At 33.4% G+C, this 22,467-nt stretch overlaps 3 protein-coding genes across 3 annotated transcripts; 2 read left to right on the forward strand and 1 right to left on the reverse strand.

Moving 5' to 3' along the window:
- Nucleotides 1-375: 375 nt before the first annotated feature.
- On the reverse strand, nucleotides 376-6,500 carry LOC132269701 (pyruvate decarboxylase 2-like). The gene is made up of 7 exons (XM_059770958.1): nucleotides 6,401-6,500; nucleotides 2,790-3,337; nucleotides 1,934-2,097; nucleotides 1,186-1,836; nucleotides 931-1,048; nucleotides 659-847; nucleotides 376-546 (listed from the first exon to the last, which is right to left on the reverse strand). The coding sequence occupies exons 1-7, from the start codon at nucleotides 6,498-6,500 to the stop codon at nucleotides 376-378; spliced, it is 1,941 nt and encodes a 646-aa protein (XP_059626941.1).
- A 5,782-nt stretch (nucleotides 6,501-12,282) lies between these two features.
- On the forward strand, nucleotides 12,283-12,788 carry LOC132269702 (uncharacterized). Its single transcript, XM_059770959.1, has 2 exons — nucleotides 12,283-12,552; nucleotides 12,600-12,788. Exons 1-2 carry the CDS (start codon nucleotides 12,283-12,285, stop codon nucleotides 12,786-12,788), a joined length of 459 nt encoding a protein of 152 aa, XP_059626942.1.
- A 1,412-nt stretch (nucleotides 12,789-14,200) lies between these two features.
- Nucleotides 14,201-15,616, forward strand: LOC132268394 (uncharacterized). The gene has a single exon (XM_059769247.1). It carries the CDS (start codon nucleotides 14,237-14,239, stop codon nucleotides 14,738-14,740), a length of 504 nt encoding a protein of 167 aa, XP_059625230.1. The 5' UTR covers nucleotides 14,201-14,236; the 3' UTR covers nucleotides 14,741-15,616.
- Nucleotides 15,617-22,467: the final 6,851 nt, after the last annotated feature.

Here is a 22,467-nt window from a genome sequence, read left to right on the forward strand (position 1 = left end):
GTTTACTTATAGGAATGTAAACTTACATGGTTCCAATGCCTATAGTGGCCTTCCAAGGGCATTGTTTGGCAGAAATGACCTTTCTTCTTGACCTGTTCATGCATGCATATATGTTGTTTTTGGTGTTTGAATTTAAACAAAAACACGGTTAATATATATCTCACCAAAATATGAACACAGATATAAATAAAAATATAATAAAAATCACCAAAATATGAACACCCAAGTAAATGGAAAAACACCTCATAATATTAATATTATTAAAATTTGGGAATCACGTCGAAAATTGAAATTTAAAAAACCACGTCCATTCAATACTACAATAAAGAATGAAACACCATAAAAAAATGTTTGAAGCTGAGAAATTATATATAATCACTGAGGGTTGGGGGGGCGGCCATTGGCTGAAGCAACTCGAGAACCCCATTCAAGCAGCTCTTTGCTTGTATCATCCTTGTGAACAATCACATCAATGAAGCACAGACAATCCTTCTTCTCCCCTGTTGCCATTGCAATTGCTTCTATAAGCTCCTCTTCACATTGTACCTACACCAATACCAAAACCAAATATATATATATATATATATATATATATATATATAAAGTAATCCATTTATTGCAAAAAGCTTGAATCACTACTAGCATTCAAATCTCTAACCTTTGTTGTCCAGCACTTTCCTTCACCGTTGTGAATTGCATCGACAAGCAAACAGTAATTCCAATTCTTAATCACATTGTATGGGCCATCGTGGATTTCAACCTCAATGGTATATCCACCATTGTTGATCAAGAAAATTATAGTCTTTTGCCCGCAACGAATCATTGTTGAAACATCTTGGGCTGTCACCTGCACAACAACAATTAATGGTATATTATTGATATTTTATTAAAACAATTTCACCCAAACAAAGTAGAAGGAATTGTGCTCACTTGGAAGCTCCCATCACCAATGCAAGCAATGACTCGCTTTTCTGGTACAGATTGTGCATACCCCAGAGTAGCACCAACAGACCACCCAATCGAACCGTACTGCATTTGGAATTCATACCTGGAATACCAACTTTTGTTCACTATTATTCATGAAAATGAAAATGAAAATGAAAATGAAAATGAAAATAAAAATAATTCATGTGTGAGGATTAATTATTATTATTCGTGAGGAATATTATTATATATGTTACTTACCCACATCCCTCTGGTAGTTTGAGTTTCTGGCAGTTAAACCAGGAATCCCCAGTCTCAGCAATCACTGCAGTGTCTTGTGAGAGCATCTTCTGGATATGCTGGAACAGAACATTAACCCTCAAAGGTTCGTTAGGCTTGCTTTCCCTTGGAACGCCATCGGGGACATAGATTCTGCGGTAGTTTTCATAAGCACTGGTGTTGGGCTTAAGCCTCTTTGCAAGTGCACTGAGGAAGTCCTTCATCATAACACATCCAAAAGCAGGACCATTACCAACCACCACCCGATTAGGCTCCACGATGATCGCCTTCTCCTTCTTCAGGAGGAGGGAGTACCCCACAGAACTGAAGTCATTGAAAACAGGTCCGGCAAACAAATATGCATCGGCAGATTCAACGATCTCGGCGCAGTAGGCTGTGCTAATAACTCCCCAAAATGTCCCAATGAAATGGGGGTGATGCTCTGGCACCAACCCTTTCGCTGATGGCATCACAGCAACTGCATAACCACTAGCATCTGCTAGTTCAACAAATGCATCACAAGCCTTTGCAACTCTCAGTTTTGGTCCACCCACCATCACTGGCTTTACTGCTTTCTCCAAGAAGGCTACTGTTGCCTCCACAGCAGCTTCAAGCCCCATCTGGTTAGTCAATCTGTATCAACATATCCCAATAAAAACCCAAAATCACTTCTTCTAATCATCATCGAATAATTTTTTAAAAAACTCAAAGAATAAGATAAATCAATTACCGGGGCGAAAGTGCAAACGGAATAGGGACTCTGCTGAAAGTTGGGTGAGGGATGGAAGACAAATTGCAGCTAATGCTAATGTAGACAGGCTTGCTTTCTTTCAGAGCAGTAGAAATTGCAGTATCAATTTGTTCTTGTGCATCTTCCAAGTTATTGACTACAGCCTATATACATATAACACCACAAAACAAATTGTACTACTAATCAAACTTGTTTGCCAAAAACCAATATATCTTATACTAATCAGAAGACCAAATCAAACAACAGCTGATAAACGTTAAAAATCGCAACCTCAACATCCTTTGGGTTTTGTTTTTCCATCCATTAATATTTCTCTTACTAATGATTTCTCCATTTTGTTTTTGTCTTTGATCATATGATTTCAAAATTTTACTTTAATTCAGAAGGGCATGAACAGAGGATCTAATTCAAATGGCTGACGGACAATCACAACTCTCCTTGTCCTTGTACAAACTTGGGTTCGCATAATAATTTAAAAGAATAATTCATATTATTTAAACCATTAAGCAATTTCACACCGCTAATTAACTTGAACCCCACAATGGAAAAATCTATTGAACCAATTAACAATTCTAAATCTGTCATTAAAAAAAAAAAAAAAAAAAAAAAAAAAAAAAAAAAAAAAAATTAGAACTGAACATTTAATCAAACAATTGACAGAAAAATTTCCAATTTTCACAAACACATATATAAATCAATGAAAAAATCACACAAAATACAATCCAATGTTAATTCTAAGTAAACTTAACATACAAGAAAAACCAATTTAAAAATTAAAAGAATCAAGAATTCAAGATAGATATAAACAGTAACATGAAACATCTCAGAAGCTTACCTGATAACAAGTTACAGTTTGGAAGCAGCGGAGTTCCTGACTGAAATCAGGCAATCCGATGGTGTGGTGCAAAATCCTATTAGTCCCATAGTCATTGGTATTGGGACCACCCACAATACAAATGACAGGAAGATTATCACTATAAGCACCAGCAATGGCATTGAGCAGGCTAAGCCCACCAACTGTGAACGTGACAACGCAAGCGCCGACACCACGCGACCTTGCATACCCATCGGCAGCATAGCCGGCATTGAGCTCATTGCAGCAGCCAATGTTGTTAAGCCCTGGCTCAGCAATGAGGTGATCAAGAAGCGTGAGGTTGAAGTCACCGGGCACCGAGAAGACGTCACTGACGCCAATCTGGACTAGCCGGTGAGCGAGATGGCGGCCCAGGGTGGCGTCAGGGGCGGTCATGGCGGATGAAGGGTGGGAGTCCTGGACGGCGGAAGTCCCATTCTGGGGTGGATGCCCAACGTTGTTGTTGGTAGGCTTGCATGAATCTAGTGCTCCAATATTCATGGTGGGAAGGTTTGGAGCAAAACTGAGTTCTAGCAAATCAGAGAGAGAGAGAGAGAGAGAGAGAGTTGAGGGATGAAGAGAAAATAAAATAAAAAAGAATAGGTATATTTAAAGCGGGTGGGATGTGGTTTCTATGGTAATTTCTTGGAGAGGAGGTATTTGTTGGTATGGTAATTTCTTGGAGAGGAGGTCTCTGTTTTTTATGGTAATTTCTTAATGGCAGAAACCGATGACTTTCACTTGCATTAAATTCTCTTTTGATTTTATTTATTTATTTAAAAAAAAAAAAAAAAAAAAAAAAAAAAAAAAAACCACCGTCAAGTATTAGGGGTTTTAAACGCGACCTGTTGGCACGTGACTTTGCTAGGGCACACATGTGTAATATAATAGATATAGAGCAGTGATCTCTTGTTCCTCATAGAGCAAGAAAATTCTTTCACACTTACATTCCAAACCCACCTATATGTTTTTCTTTTAATACAAAACCACTATCATTATTTCTAATTTCCAAATTTAATATTTACCAATATAATTATTTCTAATTTCCAAATTTAATATTTGCCAATATAATTAATTATAACAATAAAAGGCAAGCACTAAAAATAAAAATAATTATGGTATAATAATAGCAGTATTAAAAAATATATATTAAGAAAAATAACTAATTTACAAAGAAAATTTGAAATTTCATAAAATAATAACATGTTTTGTCGTGAATCTCCTCGTTACGTCAATAAATTTTTGTCATTATAGTAAAACTAAAAAAAATATATTGTGCGATTTATTATGATAGATGAGTAATTGGGATATGTTTACAACTAGTTCGAATTTGTGACAAAGAGTTAGAGAAAAATAAATTGAATTTCTAATTTTTAAATAGCATGCATTTAGAGAGGTATACAATAATTTAAATTATAATCTATTATTTTTTTTATAAGTGAAGTGGAGTACAAATCACATATTACATTAAGTTGACCAAGTAGATAAAAAAATAAAGATTTAATTTTTTATTTTTTATTATTTTTTAGTCGATATTTCATTGTTTTGTATGTCAATAGTGTAATTTTTAATTTCTTTTTTACACTCAAACAGACAATGTCAACTTTAGTATCTGGATGCAATTTTCTAACACTTATAAAAAAAAAATTATAGAAAAAAAATTCCAATTAATGGTGAGACATGATTTCGAGAGCTGAAGAGATTTCTATTTTTATTTTTTTAGTACTTACTTTTTATTGTTATAAGTAATTGTCTTGGTAAATATTAAATTTGGAAACTAGAAATAGCAATAGTGGTTTTATATTAAAAGAAAAACTATAGATGGGTTTAAAATGTGACCTTTAGATTTAATCTAATGATCATTATAAAAAGTGCTAAAGAATTTTCTTGCTCCATGAAGGACAAGGGATCAGTACTATATATATATATATATATATATATATATATGAAATTATATATTCCAAACATTATTTACCGAAAAAAAAAACTTACCGAATTAGAAGAATTAAAAATAATCAAATGGAAACTAAAAGTTAACCTTTTGCTTTGCTGCAGAAAGGAGGTCTCCGAACCGCCCTTTCTAAAAAAACATTATTTCCTCATATCAAAAGTGGGGTAAATTCTATTTTCTTTTTTTTGAATTTTTTAATCTTTTTCCGATGACTTTTATTTGCATTAAATTCTCTTTTGATTTTATTTATTTAAAAAAAATAACCACCCTCAAGGCCTAGGGTTTTAAATGCGCCTTGTTGGTACGTGACTTTACTAAGGCACACGTGTAATACACACACACACACACATATATATATTAATTTAGGGCAAAGTACATAAAATCCCCCTCGATTTGTAGCATTTTCTAATAAAACATTTTGTCTAATTTTTTTACCAAAGAACCCTCCTCAACTATTTGAGGAGTAAAAGAGTTGATATTTAGACCAAAATGCCATTTTATTTAAATCTTAATTTTCTCGAATTTCAAAAATTACACGGAAAGCTTATAAAATAAGGATTTTAGAAATATAAGATTTGTTTAACAAAACTTCATAACCAGAGAGAAATAGACAATCTAAAAATCTACCGCAACAATCTTATTTTATTTTATTTTTTATAAAATACTCGGGTTATTTGTAAGAAAATTTTCAGAATTATTCATTTTCATATGGAGAATAAAAAATTAGTCACAATAGAGACTGAATATTCATTTTTATTTATTTTAAAATGGTAAGTCTATAAAAAGAACTAAAATACTTTGACACAAAATATGATATCTTATGAAATCGATCTCTATTGGGGTTAAATTTTGTATATATTGTATATAAATGAATAATTCTGAAAATTTTCTTGCAAATATATAAAGTATTTTATTTTTAAAAAATAAAAGAAGATTGTTAGAGTAGATTTTTAGATTGTCTATTTATCTCTGGTTATGAATGTTTGTTGTACAAATATTATATTTCTAGAATCCTTATTTCATAAGCTTTCCATGCATATATTATTTACAATTTTTAAACGTGCGGTTTGTGAGATAAAAATTTGAGAGAATTAAGATTTAAATAAAAGGGTATTTTGGTCTAAATATCAACTATTTTACCCCCTTAAGATAGTTGAGGGGGATTCTTTGGTAAAAAATTAGACAAAAGAGATTTATTGGAAAAAAGTTACAAGTCGAGGGGGTTCTTTGGTAAAAAAAAAAATAGACAAGGGACAATACTTGCATCCAACCCAGGTTGGATGAAGTTTGTCAAGCCTAGGTATGTGGCCCAATCATTTGGCGACACGTGTCCAAAAATAAATTTTAAATTAAGTTAAGTAATATTCAATTTAATTCGGGTTTGACACGTTGCTCTAACAATTTTAAGGACCAAAATAACCTATCTTCTCCCTCTTCATTCTATGTCTAGGGTTTTTCACTGCCTCTCACAATCTTTATTTTTGCAATCTCGTCCGTAATGACACCAATTGGTAAGTAACTCTCTCCGATGCCATGACGACCGGCCATTTTCGATCATTGAGTACTCACAAATCCCTCATTTTTTCCTAAAGCACCATTAGAAAGCATGGGTATTTTTGCTTGAATGTTCATGTTCAGAAACGGAGAATCCCGGTCCTTGATGACCCATCCACCTTGATGGAGGAGGATGGAGGTGCAGTGTTCTCCTTCACCCACCGCCGCGCCGACCTCCGCTGCACCATCATATCGTACCACTGATCCCTCTTCATTCACTCTCTACATCTTCTCCTTCACCACACCGCCGCCCCGACCTCAGCCGCACCACTGCCCGGCTTTCTTTCTAGTAATTCTCCCCAAGCAGTCAGATCGTACCCAAATCAGCCGCCCAAATCAAAACTCACATTCTCCCAAATTAGAGCTCCTCTGCTAATTACAAACCCAAAGATAGCTCACGCACCAAACACAACCTCATCACCAATTATAAACAAGACCAAATTAAACCCATACGTTTGCCCAAATCAGAGCTCGCCGTCCAGTAGATGGTACTCCTCGCGATCTCTCTCATATATGTATATACAAACACTTACCCATATATCCAATTTATGTGTAATATTGGGTATATGTCCTCCCGACAATTCTGTGTGCAAATATGTGTATGTGTATATATGTGTGTATAATCATATATGTATATATATCACAAAAAGTTGGTGGTGGTAAGCGGCAGCGGCAACCTTGATAACGGTATAGGGTGTTTGAGACATGGGTGAAGGAGAAGAGGTAGGGAGAGAATGAAGAGGGAGAAGATAGGGTTATTTTGGTCCCTCCTTAAAATTGTTAAGAGTAACGGTTCAAACCTGAATTAAATTGGATATTACCCAATTTAATTTAAAATTTATTTTTGAACACGTGTCATTATATGATTGAGCCACGTACTCAGGTTGGACAAACTTCATCCAACCTGGGTTGGATGCAAGTATTGTCCATAGACAAGGGTTTACTAGAAAATATTGTACTTTGCTCTATTAATTTATATTTATATATGAAATTATTTTCCGAAAAAAAAATAATAATAATAATAATAAATAAATAAACTTACAAAATTAGAAGATTTTAAAATAATCAAATGGAAACTAAAAGTTCAACCTTTTGCTTTGCTGTAGAAAGGAGGTCTCCACTTCCCTTCCTAAAAAAATATTATTTCCTCACATCAAAAGTGGGGTAGACTCTATTTTTTTTTTTTAATTTTAATCTTTTTAAAATTTTTATTTTCTTATATTATTAAAATTCAATTAATAGAGAGATTTGACAATAGGCTAAAAGTTTCTATCCTTTCTCGTTTTTTTTATTTTTTATTTCCTTTCATTATTAGACCTCAACAGTAGATCTCACTTCCTTTTTACAATTGGAGCTGCTTACGATTTCTGGCATGTAGACATTCTTTTCTTCCTTTTTTTATATCTAAAATAGTAACTCTGCTAAACAAACCCAAAAAAAATTTAAGAAATTTAAAGGGCAAAAAGGTATATTAAGTAGTTGCCCCTGTTGAAGCTTCTACTAGGCCTAATCACGGTTCCAATTGGTTTGGTTTGGGGATAAATCCCAAGCCTAACCGGTCTCCATGGATTGATTAAAACTGAAACCGAACCGATCCGTGGAGGCATTCAATCCGAACCAAACCGATCCGTGAGTTAACGGATTGGATTGGATCAGATCAGTTTTCTCAGATTGGGCTAATTGGGCTTTTCAAATAACCCATTATTAGCATTCAATTATGGCTCATAATCAGCATTCAATTATCTTCTGCAATTGTCATCTGCCAGGAAAAGAAATTGTTACAAAAATTAATGGAAGATTGCTAGATCACAGCAAGAATTAAACATGTATGTACATCAGTGGAACAGTGAGAATTAAACATGTATGTAAATCAATGAAAGATTGTTAGATCACAGCAACAATAGAAAATTCAGCCCTAAAAGAAAAAAAATCATGATACGTGGATTTCTAATAATATTAGTTTCCTTTGCATTTCTATTATTATAGCAAAATTCCTAATAATATGATTGTGTGGAAGAGTGAGAAGTTAGATTTCAAAAAGTGAAGTTGGACTCAAATCGCGTGAGAGCGACATTCCTTTGAAATGATTGTGTAGAACCCAACAGGCCCTGACAAGATGAAAATCCTCTGAACCACAAAAAAGTTTAGCTTATGGTTAAAGTAGCAAACCATCTAGATCTACCTCATGATATGATATTTTTGACAGTTCTACTAAAAATATTAGCCCTGGTAAGGAGTTCAACGGAAAAATCAACAAAAATTGGAGAAAATTAAGTAAAAAAATATATATATAAAACTATACAAAAAATTTGGTTCAGAGAAGAAGAGAATAAGATCCATGCAAAAAATGTTCAAAGAAGAGTAGATTGAGAAGATCCATGCAAAATATGTTCAGAGAAAAGGAGAATAAAAAGATCCTTGCAAAAATCTTGTGAACTTACCAGAAAAGAGGTAGATCCAGTCGAAGAGGTCATCATTGCTTCGATACGCAAAGGTCGCCGTTGCTTCGAATCTGGTGAACGATGGTTAAGAGGTGTTAGATTGAGAGACGAGAGATTGGGAGGCAAGAGATTGATAGGCGAGAGGAAGACAGAGACGAGACTCACAGAGGCGAAAGGAGAAGGCCGAAGAGGGTGAAGAGAAAAGGCTGAGTTAGTGTCTTAGTGAGGAAGGCGCGGCTGAAATGAGATTGGAGTAAAGTGAGTAATGAAGAAGCGAGGCTGGGTTAGGGTTAGGTTAACATTAAAAGAATAATGAATAAAGAAAAAAAAATACGATAAATTGTATATATATATATATATATATATATATATATATATATATATATATAATATATTAATATATTATTTAGTAACGGTTCGATTCGGTTCGGTTTGTCTAACGGTTCGGATCAGTTAATGGTTCGGATCGGATTTTTCAGGGTCCAATTCGTTAACCGAACCGTAGATACTAGATTGTAGATTTTTCAAACCATCACCGAACCATGAGATCTAAAAACTAAATCGAACCACACGGATCGGATTGGTTCAGACCGGATTGACGGATTATTTGTTCACCCCTACCTTCTACTCGTGAATAACTTCAGCACCATACTCACAGTATGATACCCCTCAGATCCAAGACGTGGATTGATCAGGCCCAGGCCCAAACCCGATGGATATCAAACAATTAAAATATTTTAAAACGAACACGGATTACAAAATAATGAAGAAAATAAATAATAACGCTGAAAGGATTCTAAATTAAAAAACCTCAAACTATAATTATTAAAATCCGATAATCCAAAACTCCATAAGTTTAACAACTCGGGAATCCATCCTTGTGGACCTCCAATAAAATCCCAAACTGAAACTGAAATAACTGAAATGAAACATAAAGCTAAACATAGAGAGTAGTCCTACGTAAACGGAGGACTGAGTGTCTGTATCTGCTCTGCAAGTCCAAGCTCTAACCCTGGAACTGACGAACACCTGGAAAATAAAGAGTAGGTCAGGCCCACATGCAAGTCCTATTCTACTACAATCCAAACAGTAATCCGATACGTAAATACATCTTAGATAGCTCAACAATATCTATCTAGTCCATACAAATATATATCCACACTAAGAGACATTCACTGGACTACAGTAGGGGTCTCAACCTGAATAGAAGGCAACATGCGAAAACACACCCAAATGTGGGCATGAGTACCTAGACCTAACAGAGTACACCTCAACCTACTTTAACCAGCTACACATCCACTGCATATACGCACCCTAACCAATAAGTCTGAGACTCAAGCTCATCTCGTGGTACCATAAACATATATATAAAGTCCGTCCAAAACCAGGGTATGTCATTCAAATACTTATTAAGATGACATACAATATACAAACTAGTTAGTCACTCAACTTATTCAGTTGATATGACTTAACTACCATCCATTAATCCAGGAAGCCATTCAACTTAGTCGCAGTTAATCTGACTTAGTCACAATTAGGATTCAATATTTTTCAATCCATTCCTTTAATCCGATAGGTTAGGTTTAAGCGTTTTGAGCTAAACCATCCCTAGTATGTCACCGTCCCATACCGGTGTATACAATCCTCCTTATCCTTGTAAATTACAACACATGCATAATAAGCTAATAATTTACAATCCAAACCATTATCCATATCATTGCAGAAAAGTATTTAAATTTTCCGCAATATACATCCCATCACTAATTCATGTAATTGCACTAGAGAAATTGATATTCCAACAATTAACATCCAAAGCATGCATAGTTCAAACTTTAAATATAAAATGATCTATCATGCATCCAAATATAAGGTTTATAATCTTATTACAATCCATTATGTTGCCCAAAATTTAACTAAGCAATTTAGTTATTTCCATCCATTATCAGTATGCTAAGCTGTATGCTTTTATACTGATTCATCCTTTAAATAATTTATAAAATTATTTTCAAATCCATTTTGTCCAATTCCTTAGGCCTAAGAGATGTATTATACACTCTAGAACCTTCCCTAGTCCATTTAACCCATTTGATTTAATTAAAATAGGTTTTAAAACAAATCTGGGCGTTTGAAACCAAAAATCCCAACTCAGCCGCCTAAGTTACAACTAAGCAGCCTAAGTTACCAACTCAGCCACCTAAGTTACAAACTCAGCCCCCTAAGTTACAACTCAGCCGCCTAAGTTAGTGCGGAGGTCGTCTTCTTCGTCTGTTCAGCCTCTGTAAACCCTAAAACTCCATTGTTAAGGTCTCCAAACTTCAACCTATGTCCCATACGTCAATAATAAATTATTTTAAATGATTTAGCAGACAAAGATTCAAATTAAACCATAATTCATGCATAAAGATCTAAGCAAAAAAAAAAAAAAATCATGAAGAAGCATATAAAATCTGAAACTCTCTGTTTTAATCCAATTAAACATGCATGATTATTATGTTTTTAGCATCATGCACAGAACACAGATTAAAGGGAAAGAGAAGAACAGAAACTTGCCTTTGAGACTTTGGTTTAAAATCTCTAACTATAGTCTCTAAAATTTTTCGACGAAAATCATAACTGATGTTCCACCTCTGTTGCTCTTGGTATCACCTACAAACAACCTCTCCTTCCTCCTTCTTGGTCCAACCTTAGTCTAGACCAAAACCCTAGCCTTCCTTCCTATCCTTCTCTGTTTCTCTCTATATCTCAAGTCACTGTAATCGTTTTACAGAAAACGTTTAACTTCTTATAAAATCCTAAACCACAATAATATTATATATTTATAGACCTAACATTAATAATCCATATACAACTCGGCCCATTGATCAACCTAGGTTTAAAACAGTGTCGGCTATAAGAACTTACGTAAGTTTATAAGTACCAGAAATAAATAAATAAATAAAAACAACCATTAACAAATAATTAATAATTAATAATTAATCAAATAATTAAAACCAATAAATAATTAACAATTAAGCAAAAATTAACAAATAAATAATTAAACAAAATACATACCATTTAATCAACACAATAAACAAGTAATCAATTAATCAAATAAAAAAAATAATTAAATCCAAAAATGTAAATACCAAAAATATCCTTTTAAAATTAGGGGTATTACACACAACACCATACTCAGAGAAAAAGAAGGGCGAGGAATGAAGCTGAGATCCTAATGAAACTTGAAAGAGTAAACTTTATAATTCCCTTGCTGAATACCCACATGCGCAAGACCAGAAAGAAAGAAGAACAATTAAAAATCATAATTCCTGCCCCAGCAAACAAGATCTAGTAATCACCTCCCAAAAAAAAAAAAAAAAAGATTCAATATTTCACACAAAACTATGAAATTAACAGTTAGATTATAGATTTATCAAAGTTAAAGCTCAAAAATAATTTGAAAACAGTAAGAATTTGACCTATCGTCTTCTTCTACCATAAAAATCACCAACTGTGAAATAAATAGTTAATTCAATTTGAAGAAACTAAATAGATGGGACGGAGCTTGAACGATCTGCGCTTCAACGGCGATTCGGCAGACTTCAGTGACTGCAACAGCGACCGATCCGGCGAGTTCTCAACCGCGTCGTCTCAAAGCCAGCGACTCTTGGTCGCCTGCGATACGGAGAATTCTGACCAGCTGATCAGGCAACTCGTTCCGGCCTTGATGAGAGATCAATCGAGGATCAAAAGCAAGTGGCGATGGAGATCAGGCTCCTCGCCAAGAACAAGTCCGAGAACCGAATCAAGATCACTTGCGCCGGTGCGATCAAGCCATTGATTTCGCTGATCTCGTTGTCTGATCCTCAGCTTCAAGAGTACGGCGTCACCGCAATTCTAAACCTATCTCTCTACGACGAGAACAAGGAGTTGATTGCTTCATCATTAGCGATCAAACCACTGGTCAGAGCTCTCAAGGTCGGCACATCAACGGCGAGAGAGAACCCCGCGTATGCCCATCTCATCAAGGTCGGCACATCAACCAAATCAATAAATTGAGGTGTTGAGAGAAAGAGAGAGAAGAGAGTAAGAAACGGGTTTAACTCGGACAAAATGGGTAGTGTTCATGTATTATTATTTTTTTATTTTTGACACCTGCATCATGTCATTGAGCCACGTCAGCGTGGAGGATGAACCTCATCCTCCGCCCGTAGGATGTAAGCATTATTCAGAAAAAAAAAAAAAAAAAAAAAAAAAAAAAAAAAAACTGACTGAACACGTGTCAGCCGTTGATTAGCACAACCTTGGGCACACCTTTTCTTCAATCTCAGAACTCTTCATCCGGTAGAATATACGAACGGAAAAAGTTTCTGCCTCGAGTAATGGTGTTCACAGCAAAAGAGACCTTGCCGGATCGAGCAACCTCGTTTATTATCGAAGCCATCGATGTGTTGATGAGGACAGGCCTATTTCAGCGCATTAGCGGGAGAGTCTACTGTGGATGATAGAAAGCGGTGGCATCGAAGAAATAAAAACACTTTTAATAGTATAACTGTTATAAAAGTGCTGTCAGTAATATAAAACACTTTTTATACTTGACACTTTTAAATTTGTTTGGTAATAATGTTGCTTAAAACACTTTTATTACTAATTTTACTATATTACCCTTACACTAAACATATATTAATTCCCTAATATTAAATATTATAAAATTTCATTGGGTTCAATAATTTATAATGATCAACTTGTATTGGTTGTTTTTTTTTTTTTTTTAAAAAAAAAAAAAATATTACATATTTTGTTTATGATATCGAATTTGTATTGAGTACTAAAATATAAATGAGTTAAACATATTTTAATGATGATTAATTTGTATCTGATTTGGGATCTTTCAGTAATAAAATAAGCAAATATGTTCATATGTTATCTAATAATAAAATTTAATAATATAATATTTTGCAATATTGACAACATTTCATAAAATAAAATTAAATATTTTAACCACAATTAATAATCTTATTACTTGTTATTTAAAATAATAGTATAAATGTATTATAGTTATTTTAAAAACAAATTACAAATCATAATTAAAAATTAAACATCTACAATTATATAATTCAGAATCCCAAAATAAACTGAGATTGGAAGATTAGAGAGTCCTAAAATAAATTAAGATTTTAGTTTGTTTGAGAGTTTATATTGTTTGCTATTTGTTTATAGAAGGGATATAATTATATTTAAAAAATATATATAAAGAGATTAAATTATCTAAAAGAAAATTAGTTATCTAAAAATATAAACCTTTACCGTAATGCAATTTTAAAAGCTACAATTTGTGCTTTTAAGACTTAACCTCTGCCATCTATAACAACTTTTTTTTTTTTTTTTCACCAAACACATTGCACCGTAATTTTTTAGAATAGAAATACTTTTTTAGCATAGAAGCAATCTCAAACACCCGCTTCATCCAGTAGAATATACAAACGGAAAAGTTTCTGCCTCCAGTAATGGTGTTCACAGCAAAAGAGACCTTGTCGGATCGAGCGACCTCGTTTACGATCGACGCCATCGATGAGTTGAAGCTGAGCTTATTTGATGAGGACAGGCCTATTTCGGCGCATAAGCGGGAGAGTCTACGGTGGATCGACAGAAAGCGGTGGCGGCGAGGGTCACGCTCAGTGTCCGGACGGAGCACCGATCGAAGTGGGATTCGGCAGAGGTGTTGCTCGGTGGGGGCGTCAGCGGCTTACCCAACTTGGTATGATTTTCCAATGGCGATGGGGACTGATTCAAGTGGGGAGTTGTTTGTGAATGGGGACGCCAATTGGGCATCGGATGTGAGTGAGGCAGCAAAGAATTCGAGGAGAGAGAGAGATGGCGGGAATGGGGAGAGAGAGAATTTGATTAGTGGGTTTGGGCAAATTGGCAATTTTGATAATCAGGGGAATGAGTCATGTTTTGATTTTTATCCCTCTCTTGTTTGGCCACTGCTATTTTGGATGCAAGGGTAGGATGTCTTCATTATTTTTAACAGTTTGGTGAATGCTTATAGAGTGGTCTTTAGGGAGTGGGATAGAGTAGTGTCGATTTATTCTTTCATAGAAACAATTTTGAAGCCTGTTGGAGCATTAAAGAATTTGTGTGTAAGGTGTATTTAAGAGAATTTTACTCGTTTGGAGTTTGGAGCCACCGATCTCCGGTGCGGTTCTTCTTTGCGGTCGCCGGACCCCTTGCTCGAAGTTCAGTCAGTCGCCCCCCTCGTCATAAGAATTGGTTATGAGGGATGGGATGGAAAGGGACACAAATTTAATTGAGGAATGAATTGAAAACAGAGGAGCTTTGACAAAAATTGAATTGTTTTTAAGAAGATAGAGAAAAAGATTAATTGGTCCCACCCGAAGAGAGCACTAGCGGCTGCGGTGGAGTTGGAGAAGACGAAGGCCAAAGCCTGCCGGGGAACTGATTACCTCGCGAGATGAAGAAAATCAACGAAGGAGGTGGAGTTTTTATTTGGATTGCAGATCGGTGGTGGAAGACTCGGAGATAGAGAAGTGTGGTGAGGTTGAGAGAGAAAAAAATAAGTTGAAGTTTGGTAGTCGGTAGTGGCTCCGGTGAGGTTCTTGTCACCAGACATCTCACATAATCCTTGTCTGCTGCAGAATAGAGAAAGGGGAGGAGGAGAGGGATGAAATTAAAAAAAGGGGCAAAAGGGTTGTGCTAATCAACTGTTGACGCGTGTCTAGGCCCTTTTTTCGGTGATAAGTAGTCAGCCAAATTAGCTACTCACTGGTGAATAGCTTCACCCTACTCACCCCTAATATGTTCCAATAACAGCATACCACATCAACTTTAATAACTAAATAACCCATGGTTTCATGTATTTTTTCAGATCAATTATTAAATAATATTTTATTAGAGCTGACATGGTATGTTATTATTGGAACACATGATGGGTGAGTATGATAAAGCTACTTACCAATGAGTTGTTAAATATTATCTTTTTTCTTAAACAGTTAGCGGTTATCCTTTTTCTTAAACAGTTAGCGTGACAGGAGATAGGAATGGAAAAGGTCACCTCATTCCCCACATTTTATAGTTATAATTTATAATTTTATTTTATATTAAAAAAATATTAAGTAAAACCTCAAGTTATTCTTTTTCAATTATTTGATATCTTTCTGTATTATTATTATTCTTATTTGAAGACCTTTATGTATTATTTTAATGTTTTAAAAATAATATTAAATCTCAAATTATTCTTATGTAAAAATATATATATTTTTCTATTATATATATTTTTCAATATTAAATAATATAATAGAAAAATATATATACCTCCTGATCATTACACAACTACACCAGCTCTAATGTTAAATGCTAGGAGACATCCCAACTTCTATATTTCACAACACCGGATTAGCCGCCTCAGAAAGAAGGTAATGAGTGGTAAAATTAAAACTGGTTTCATGGACCTTGAAGACTCAGGCTGACCGCGAATGTGCCAAATTTTAACTCCTCACGTAGTTTTCCTCCTCTCTTGTTATAATTTTTTTCTCTCCCCTGCATTTAATACTAGTTACAATTTATAGGGCTACACAAAAAATCGATGGAACCGAACCGAAGTGGACCGGCGGTTCGATTCCAATTCCACACCGATTCGGTACCGATTTTGATTCCAAAATTTTGGAATTAACCGTTGAGTTTCGGTTCTGATTCAAACCCTTTAGGATCGAACCGAACCGATTATATATTGTGTATATAATATATATTATTTTAAAATTATACAATATAATGATAATATATATTATAATTATTTGGATCAAATACAGATTGGTGTGATGCATTTTGAATCTTCAACTCTTTCAAATGTATTATTATTTCAATGTTTACGTAAAAATAAATAAATAAATAAATAAATACTAGCTATCATTATTTCATTAGCCCAGAATGTTTGGTTCTTGCAACAACAGTTTATCATAATGTTTATTAAAGTGAGTTAGACATACTAATTGACAGAATGAATGTGATCTTCCGTAAACATTTATGTATTAATTTAAATAACATACCAAAAGGATTTTTTTTTTTTTTTTTTTTTGAAAAAGTAAACAATTTATTTTTAAAATTTTTATAATGGGAACAATGAAACCGAATTGAAACAAACCAGTCTTTACGATTCGGTTTCATGTCTTAATGATTCCGGTTCCAAATTTTTAGGAACCCTTGGGAGCGGTTTGGTTCCAGTTCCATCAAGAACCGTCCCAAACTAGACTGTGCACCCCCAACAATTTACAATCTCAGTCCACTGAAAGATTTTGAACACACTTTTCTTTTTTTCAAAAGTTAACACACTTTTATTCTATTGAATAATTAGTTCAAATATAGGTTGAATTTTTCAAAATCAAGTTATGTTGTTCTATAACTTAAATTATTTTATAGTTTTATTAATTTTTGTCTGAACTGTGATCATTTTTATTTATATTGTTAAATATGTCTACTAAAAATTATGAATCCGGATATGAAAAACTTAAAACGGAGTAATTGATTGATAAAATTGTTACAATTAATAATCAAAAAAATAAAATAAAATAAAATAGATGAAAATTCAACAAATGAACAACCAAGTTATCTAAAGTAATTAGAAGATTATACAATAGTGAAAGAAAAAAATATTAGTGACTTGATTCATAATGATAATCAAATGTGTAATAAGAAAAATCCTTATAAAGAACAATACCAAAAAATTAGAAGAAAGTGTAACATGTAAGAAAAATAAAGATTTTAATAAAAAAATCATATTCTATTCCTACGAAATATCTATGACCCTAGACAATGGGAAATATTAAAACAAAATTAAGAGTTTTATTAATAGAAAATAGTCTACTTAGATTTAATAATATCAATTTTTCTAAAGATGAAAAATCTAAGTATTTTTTCGCGACATATTAGGTTCATAAATTTTCAAATGGATAAAAGTATGATAGAAAATGGCTCGTGTATTCAAAAAATTTAGATAGAGTGCTTTTTTTTTTCTTTTTTTTTTTTTTTTTGTAAATTTTTTAATTCAAAGGATAGCACAAGCCAATTAGCTAATAATGAAACTAAAGATTAAAAATATCTTAATGCTAAATTCAAAAATATGAAATAACTAATGAAATTTACTAACAAAAATTCCACTTTATTTTTATTATTATTACTATTATTATTATTTTTTTTTTTGGTGTAAAACTCACATTATATTAAGCCGTTAGAGCGTCCAACACTCTCTCAAATGTCCTCTCAAACTCAAACTACAGGAGATTTTGTTTTTCTGATACACTCTAATAATGTGCTATACAACCTCTCAAAATATGAGATTCTCAAAATTTTCTCATATATAATAGGTTACTATAAGTTGAGAACTTGAGATGATATTTTTGTTTTGTTTTTTTTTTTTTTTTTGTGCAAGACATGGGTTGGAAAGTCACATAAAAAAGTAAAAATAATGCATTGATTAAAATAAGAAAAGTAATTCAAAGGATGAAGTATACCAAAATATAACATTTTGGCACTATAACTTCTCTTAAAATATAACTTTACAATAAAGAAATAATATTTTACATTGAAGATGCTCTCACGTAGGGATGGCAAATTCCCCATCCCCCGTTTATAGCGGGGATGAGGATCCTTTTAGCTAAATGGGAATGGGGATGGGGCCAATTTATGAATTCCCGTCGGGGCCGGAGGCGAGGGCAGGGATGGGGTAAATCCACCCCTGCCCGCCCCGATTAAGTGCGAAGTTACTACTATACCCTTACATATAATAATTTATTACTAAATTAGATTTATTATATATATAAAAATAAAAAAATATATATGTTTTTTTTTAATAAAAAAAATTATGAGGCCGGGGGCGGGGCGGGGCAGGGATGGGGATAAGGTGGAGGGGGCGGGGGCAGGGGCGGGGGCGGGTATGGGAATTCTAACAAAATTTTAACGGAAATAAGGACGGGGATGGGGAATGAAAAATGCTTCGGGGATGGTAATGGGGAATGGAATTCCCACCCTGTTGCCATCCCTACTCTCACGTTCTCCAAATGAGAACAAATTTGAATGTTACTTGGGCATTTAATGGCTTTGTTAAGGGGCATTTTTATCACAAAAATTGCCAATGCAAAGTCACATTCAAACCGACCCCTTTTTAAACGCCCTGTGTTTTCGAATTATACAAAGATTAAATTAAAATAAATGATAAATAATAATAATAAATAAATAGAGAAGGTTTAAATCAAATCTGGTCACTGGAAATTTTATACAATTCGCCCTTTTTTATATGGTACTTTATTCGAGAATGGTTCTTAGTTTAGGCAGTGGGAATGTAGGCGATTATAAGACTTGTAGTCCAATTATATATTACCTCTCCCGGGACATGTGAATAGCTTGTGCGTGTTTATTTAACTTTCAAAATAATTTAAAAAAAAGTAGGAAATAATTTTTTTTCTTGTTTAAAAAACATTTAAAATTCCAAACAAAAAAATGAAAATAGAAAGAAATAAATACAGATATATTCCAATGTAATTTTTTTTTAAAAAAAAAAAAAAAAATTAGACCCCACATATGCTATTATTATTATTATTTTTTTTATTATGCCTTGTATATTTTCTATTTTTTTTACTATTCATATAAATACGGGCGAAATATATAAAATAAAAAAATAAAAAAAAAAACACTCAATTATTAACCAATTGCGAAAAATTCCTTAAAAATATTGTTGATAAAAAATTCCTCAAAAATATTTTTGATAAAAATTCCTCTCACCTATTTGGGGTGATTCTAACTTAACTGTGTTTAGTAATCATGCACTATTTATAAAATACTCACCACTGATTTTATTATTATTATTATTATTTTGGTTAACTGTGTAAAATAAGCAATTTCTCTCTCTACTCATTATCTTCTCTCTTTATCACCCCCACTTTCTCTCTATATATCACTTCAACCACCCACCGCCACCCACCACCCACCACCAGTACGTGTATTTTGTATATATGGCTGTAATTACCAATTTTCTAAAAAACAAAGCAAAGACGTGACAAATGAATCAGGGGCTCTCAAATTGTATGAAGGGGAACAAAAATTTAATTTTTTATTTCATACGCTTACCAGAGTGTTGGTACTGATCCGTGAGTCTCCCCATATATGCAACCAATGGTGAATAAATTTGGTTTATATATATATATATAGAAGATATATATTTGGCTGTGATATCAGCTTGACCCAATGGAGTATGTACATATATAGAAGATACATGTGTATACTTGATTTTTTTTAATTTTATTTTTTTATGGAAGGTTGTATACTCCATTACCTTACCTATCTCCATGTAAATTTTCAAGCATCCATGTATTACCAAGCCATACCCTAATCATTTCAGGAACACTTTGAAAGAAATACCTTCAATATGTAACTACTATTGCACCTAATACAATAAAATGACTAAGTTGATTTGTATATTTATTATTATTATTATTTGTAATTAAAATTTATTTTCTTTAGTTTGAACAAGTGCAAAAAACACCCTTCTATTTTAAAAAATGTGCAAATAACATCTCTGTTGTTCAAACATAACCCTTCTAATTTCAAAAAGTTGCAAATAAGGACTTCTGACCAAAAAAAATTGACATGGGCCGTGCATGTGATCAAAAGTCAACCTTAAATACCAAAACTACCCTTTTGTGCTACCCAAAATGCCCGCAAGAGGTTTTTTGCACACTTTAAAAAATACAGGAGAGTTTTTTTTAAAACATAAAATTAATTTTTAAATTTTATTATTCTCTCCTCTCTAAATAATTAATTTCTAAATATATAATATATATAATAACCAAACTACCCTTTACTCATTCTCTCTCTCATTTCTATATATAATATGTATAATAACCTTATTTAATTAATTTTATTTCTATAAATACTCTATATATATATATATATAAATATGAGTACTACATATAGAATTGAGGGATATAATATAAATATGAAAGAGAAATATGAGTAATATATATATATATATATATATATATATATATATATATATATTCTTTCTCTACATTATTTTTTCTTATTTGTATTAATTAATTTTCTTTTTATAAATAATCTATATATAATATATATATATATATATATATATATATATATATATATAATATATAATACTCATTGTATTTATATTTCCCTCTCGTATTATATCCTTCATTTCTTTAATTTTTCTTCCAACTCCTTCCATTGTTCGTGACCCATACATGTTTATATATAATTTTCATTAATCTCTCGAATAGGAACACTGACCTTGTGGGGATTAAGATTTTGTGAGGGTTTAGGTTATTGATGACCATAAATTTCTAATCATACAGAACAGGAACTTCCTCCAAGACGCAGTCATACATATATATACACATATCTGTGTGTAATATATACACACACCCACACGTTTAATCTAGAAGAAGTCTCTACAGTTTTCTCCATGGCGAAGAGCAGGGCTAGCAATTTGGAACCAAGAATTGTGCGTTTTAACCTAAACCAACCGACTCAGGTTCTTACGAATTCAGATGAAGAACCCGTAGAAGAAGAAGATACACAACAAAAACAGGCTCAGTCATGTACAATTTCAGAAGATATACAACAAAAAGAAGCTCATCAGACATGTACAATTTCAGATGATGAAGATGCAGACTTCCAAATGGCTCTTCTTTACTCAACAATCCTCAAACTCTCTTTCTCTAACTCTCTGTCACTTCCCCGCCCTCGCCGGCCTACTCTCCACCGACCCCGATGGCCATGTTCAAATCCTCTGCAATGACGCCGGCGTCAAATTCCTTCAGGCCCGGGCCAAACACCTCTTCATCGACGACATTCTAGCCCCTCTAGACGTACCCCATTGCTTCAAACAGTTCTTCACCTTCTACAACACTCTCAGCTACGCTGCCCACTATAAGCCATTGACCGCCGTCCAATTCACCGAGCTCAGCGACGGCGTCTTCGTCGGCTGCACTATCGACCGTGCCGTTGTTCTTCCTTCTGGAATTTCTTTAACACCTTCGCGGAGGTCACCAAAGGCACCAAAAAATTTGAAATTTTCCTAGGACACTGCTTTTAATTCTCCGGCAGTTCTCCGATTCTCGGAGGGTGGACCTACTGTGACATTCTCCGGCGACATTCTCTGGCTGGTGCTCCACGCGTTGCTATGGACGGCAACGGCGGCGGCGGCCTTTGTTGTTGTTGTCGGTGGAGGAAGCACACATGCCTGATGCAAGTACGTGTAGCAAGAGAGCCAAAACATCGGCGCATTGGGATTGTCCTTTAAAGTAATTTCAACTTTCTTTCATTTTTTATTACCATTGAATAAAGAATAATGGAGGTATTTTCAATTTTTCAATTATCTTTTGACAAAAAGTCTTTATTTGTAACTTTTTGAAATTAAAAGGTTGTGTTTGAATAACAAAAATGTTATTTGAACATTTTTCAAAATAAAGAGGTATTTTTTGCTTACCCCCAAACTTTTCAGATTCTAAAAACAAGACACATAGAAGTACCATTCCGAAACACTTGATTAAAAAATTATATAATATTAAATGTATATCATATATCCTTCCATATACACATTAACTACATATATGCTAATACATTATTATATTACCCAGCACAATATTTTGATCACAAAGGCAAAAGATATATAACAGTGAATCCAAAAGCCTGTTTCCTTCTTACA

This window comes from Cornus florida, unplaced genomic scaffold (assembly GCF_030987335.1).
Source record: "Cornus florida cultivar Cherokee Brave unplaced genomic scaffold, ASM3098733v1 CherokeeBrave_3.0.0_Hap2_Chr08, whole genome shotgun sequence".
NCBI lineage: Eukaryota > Viridiplantae > Streptophyta > Magnoliopsida > Cornales > Cornaceae > Cornus > Cornus florida.

Excerpts from the sequence above, each read along its gene's own strand:
- LOC132269702 (XM_059770959.1), top strand. The coding sequence starts at position 12,283 with ATGGGACGGAGCTTGAACGATCTGCGCTTCAACGGCGATTCGGCAGAC. Across the intron at positions 12,553-12,599 it reads AATCAAGATCACTTGCGCCG|CTTCAAGAGTACGGCGTCAC; the intron begins GTGCGATCAAGC and ends TCTGATCCTCAG.
- LOC132269701 (XM_059770958.1), bottom strand. The coding sequence starts at position 6,500 with ATGGTGCAGCGGAGGTCGGCGCGGCGGTGGGTGAAGGAGAACACTGCA. Across the intron at positions 3,338-6,400 it reads ATCAAGGACCGGGATTCTCC|AACTCAGTTTTGCTCCAAAC; the intron begins GTTTCTGAACAT and ends CTGATTTGCTAG. Across the intron at positions 1,837-1,933 it reads CCGTTTGCACTTTCGCCCCG|ATTGACTAACCAGATGGGGC; the intron begins GTAATTGATTTA and ends ATGTTGATACAG.
- LOC132268394 (XM_059769247.1), top strand. The coding sequence starts at position 14,237 with ATGGTGTTCACAGCAAAAGAGACCTTGTCGGATCGAGCGACCTCGTTT.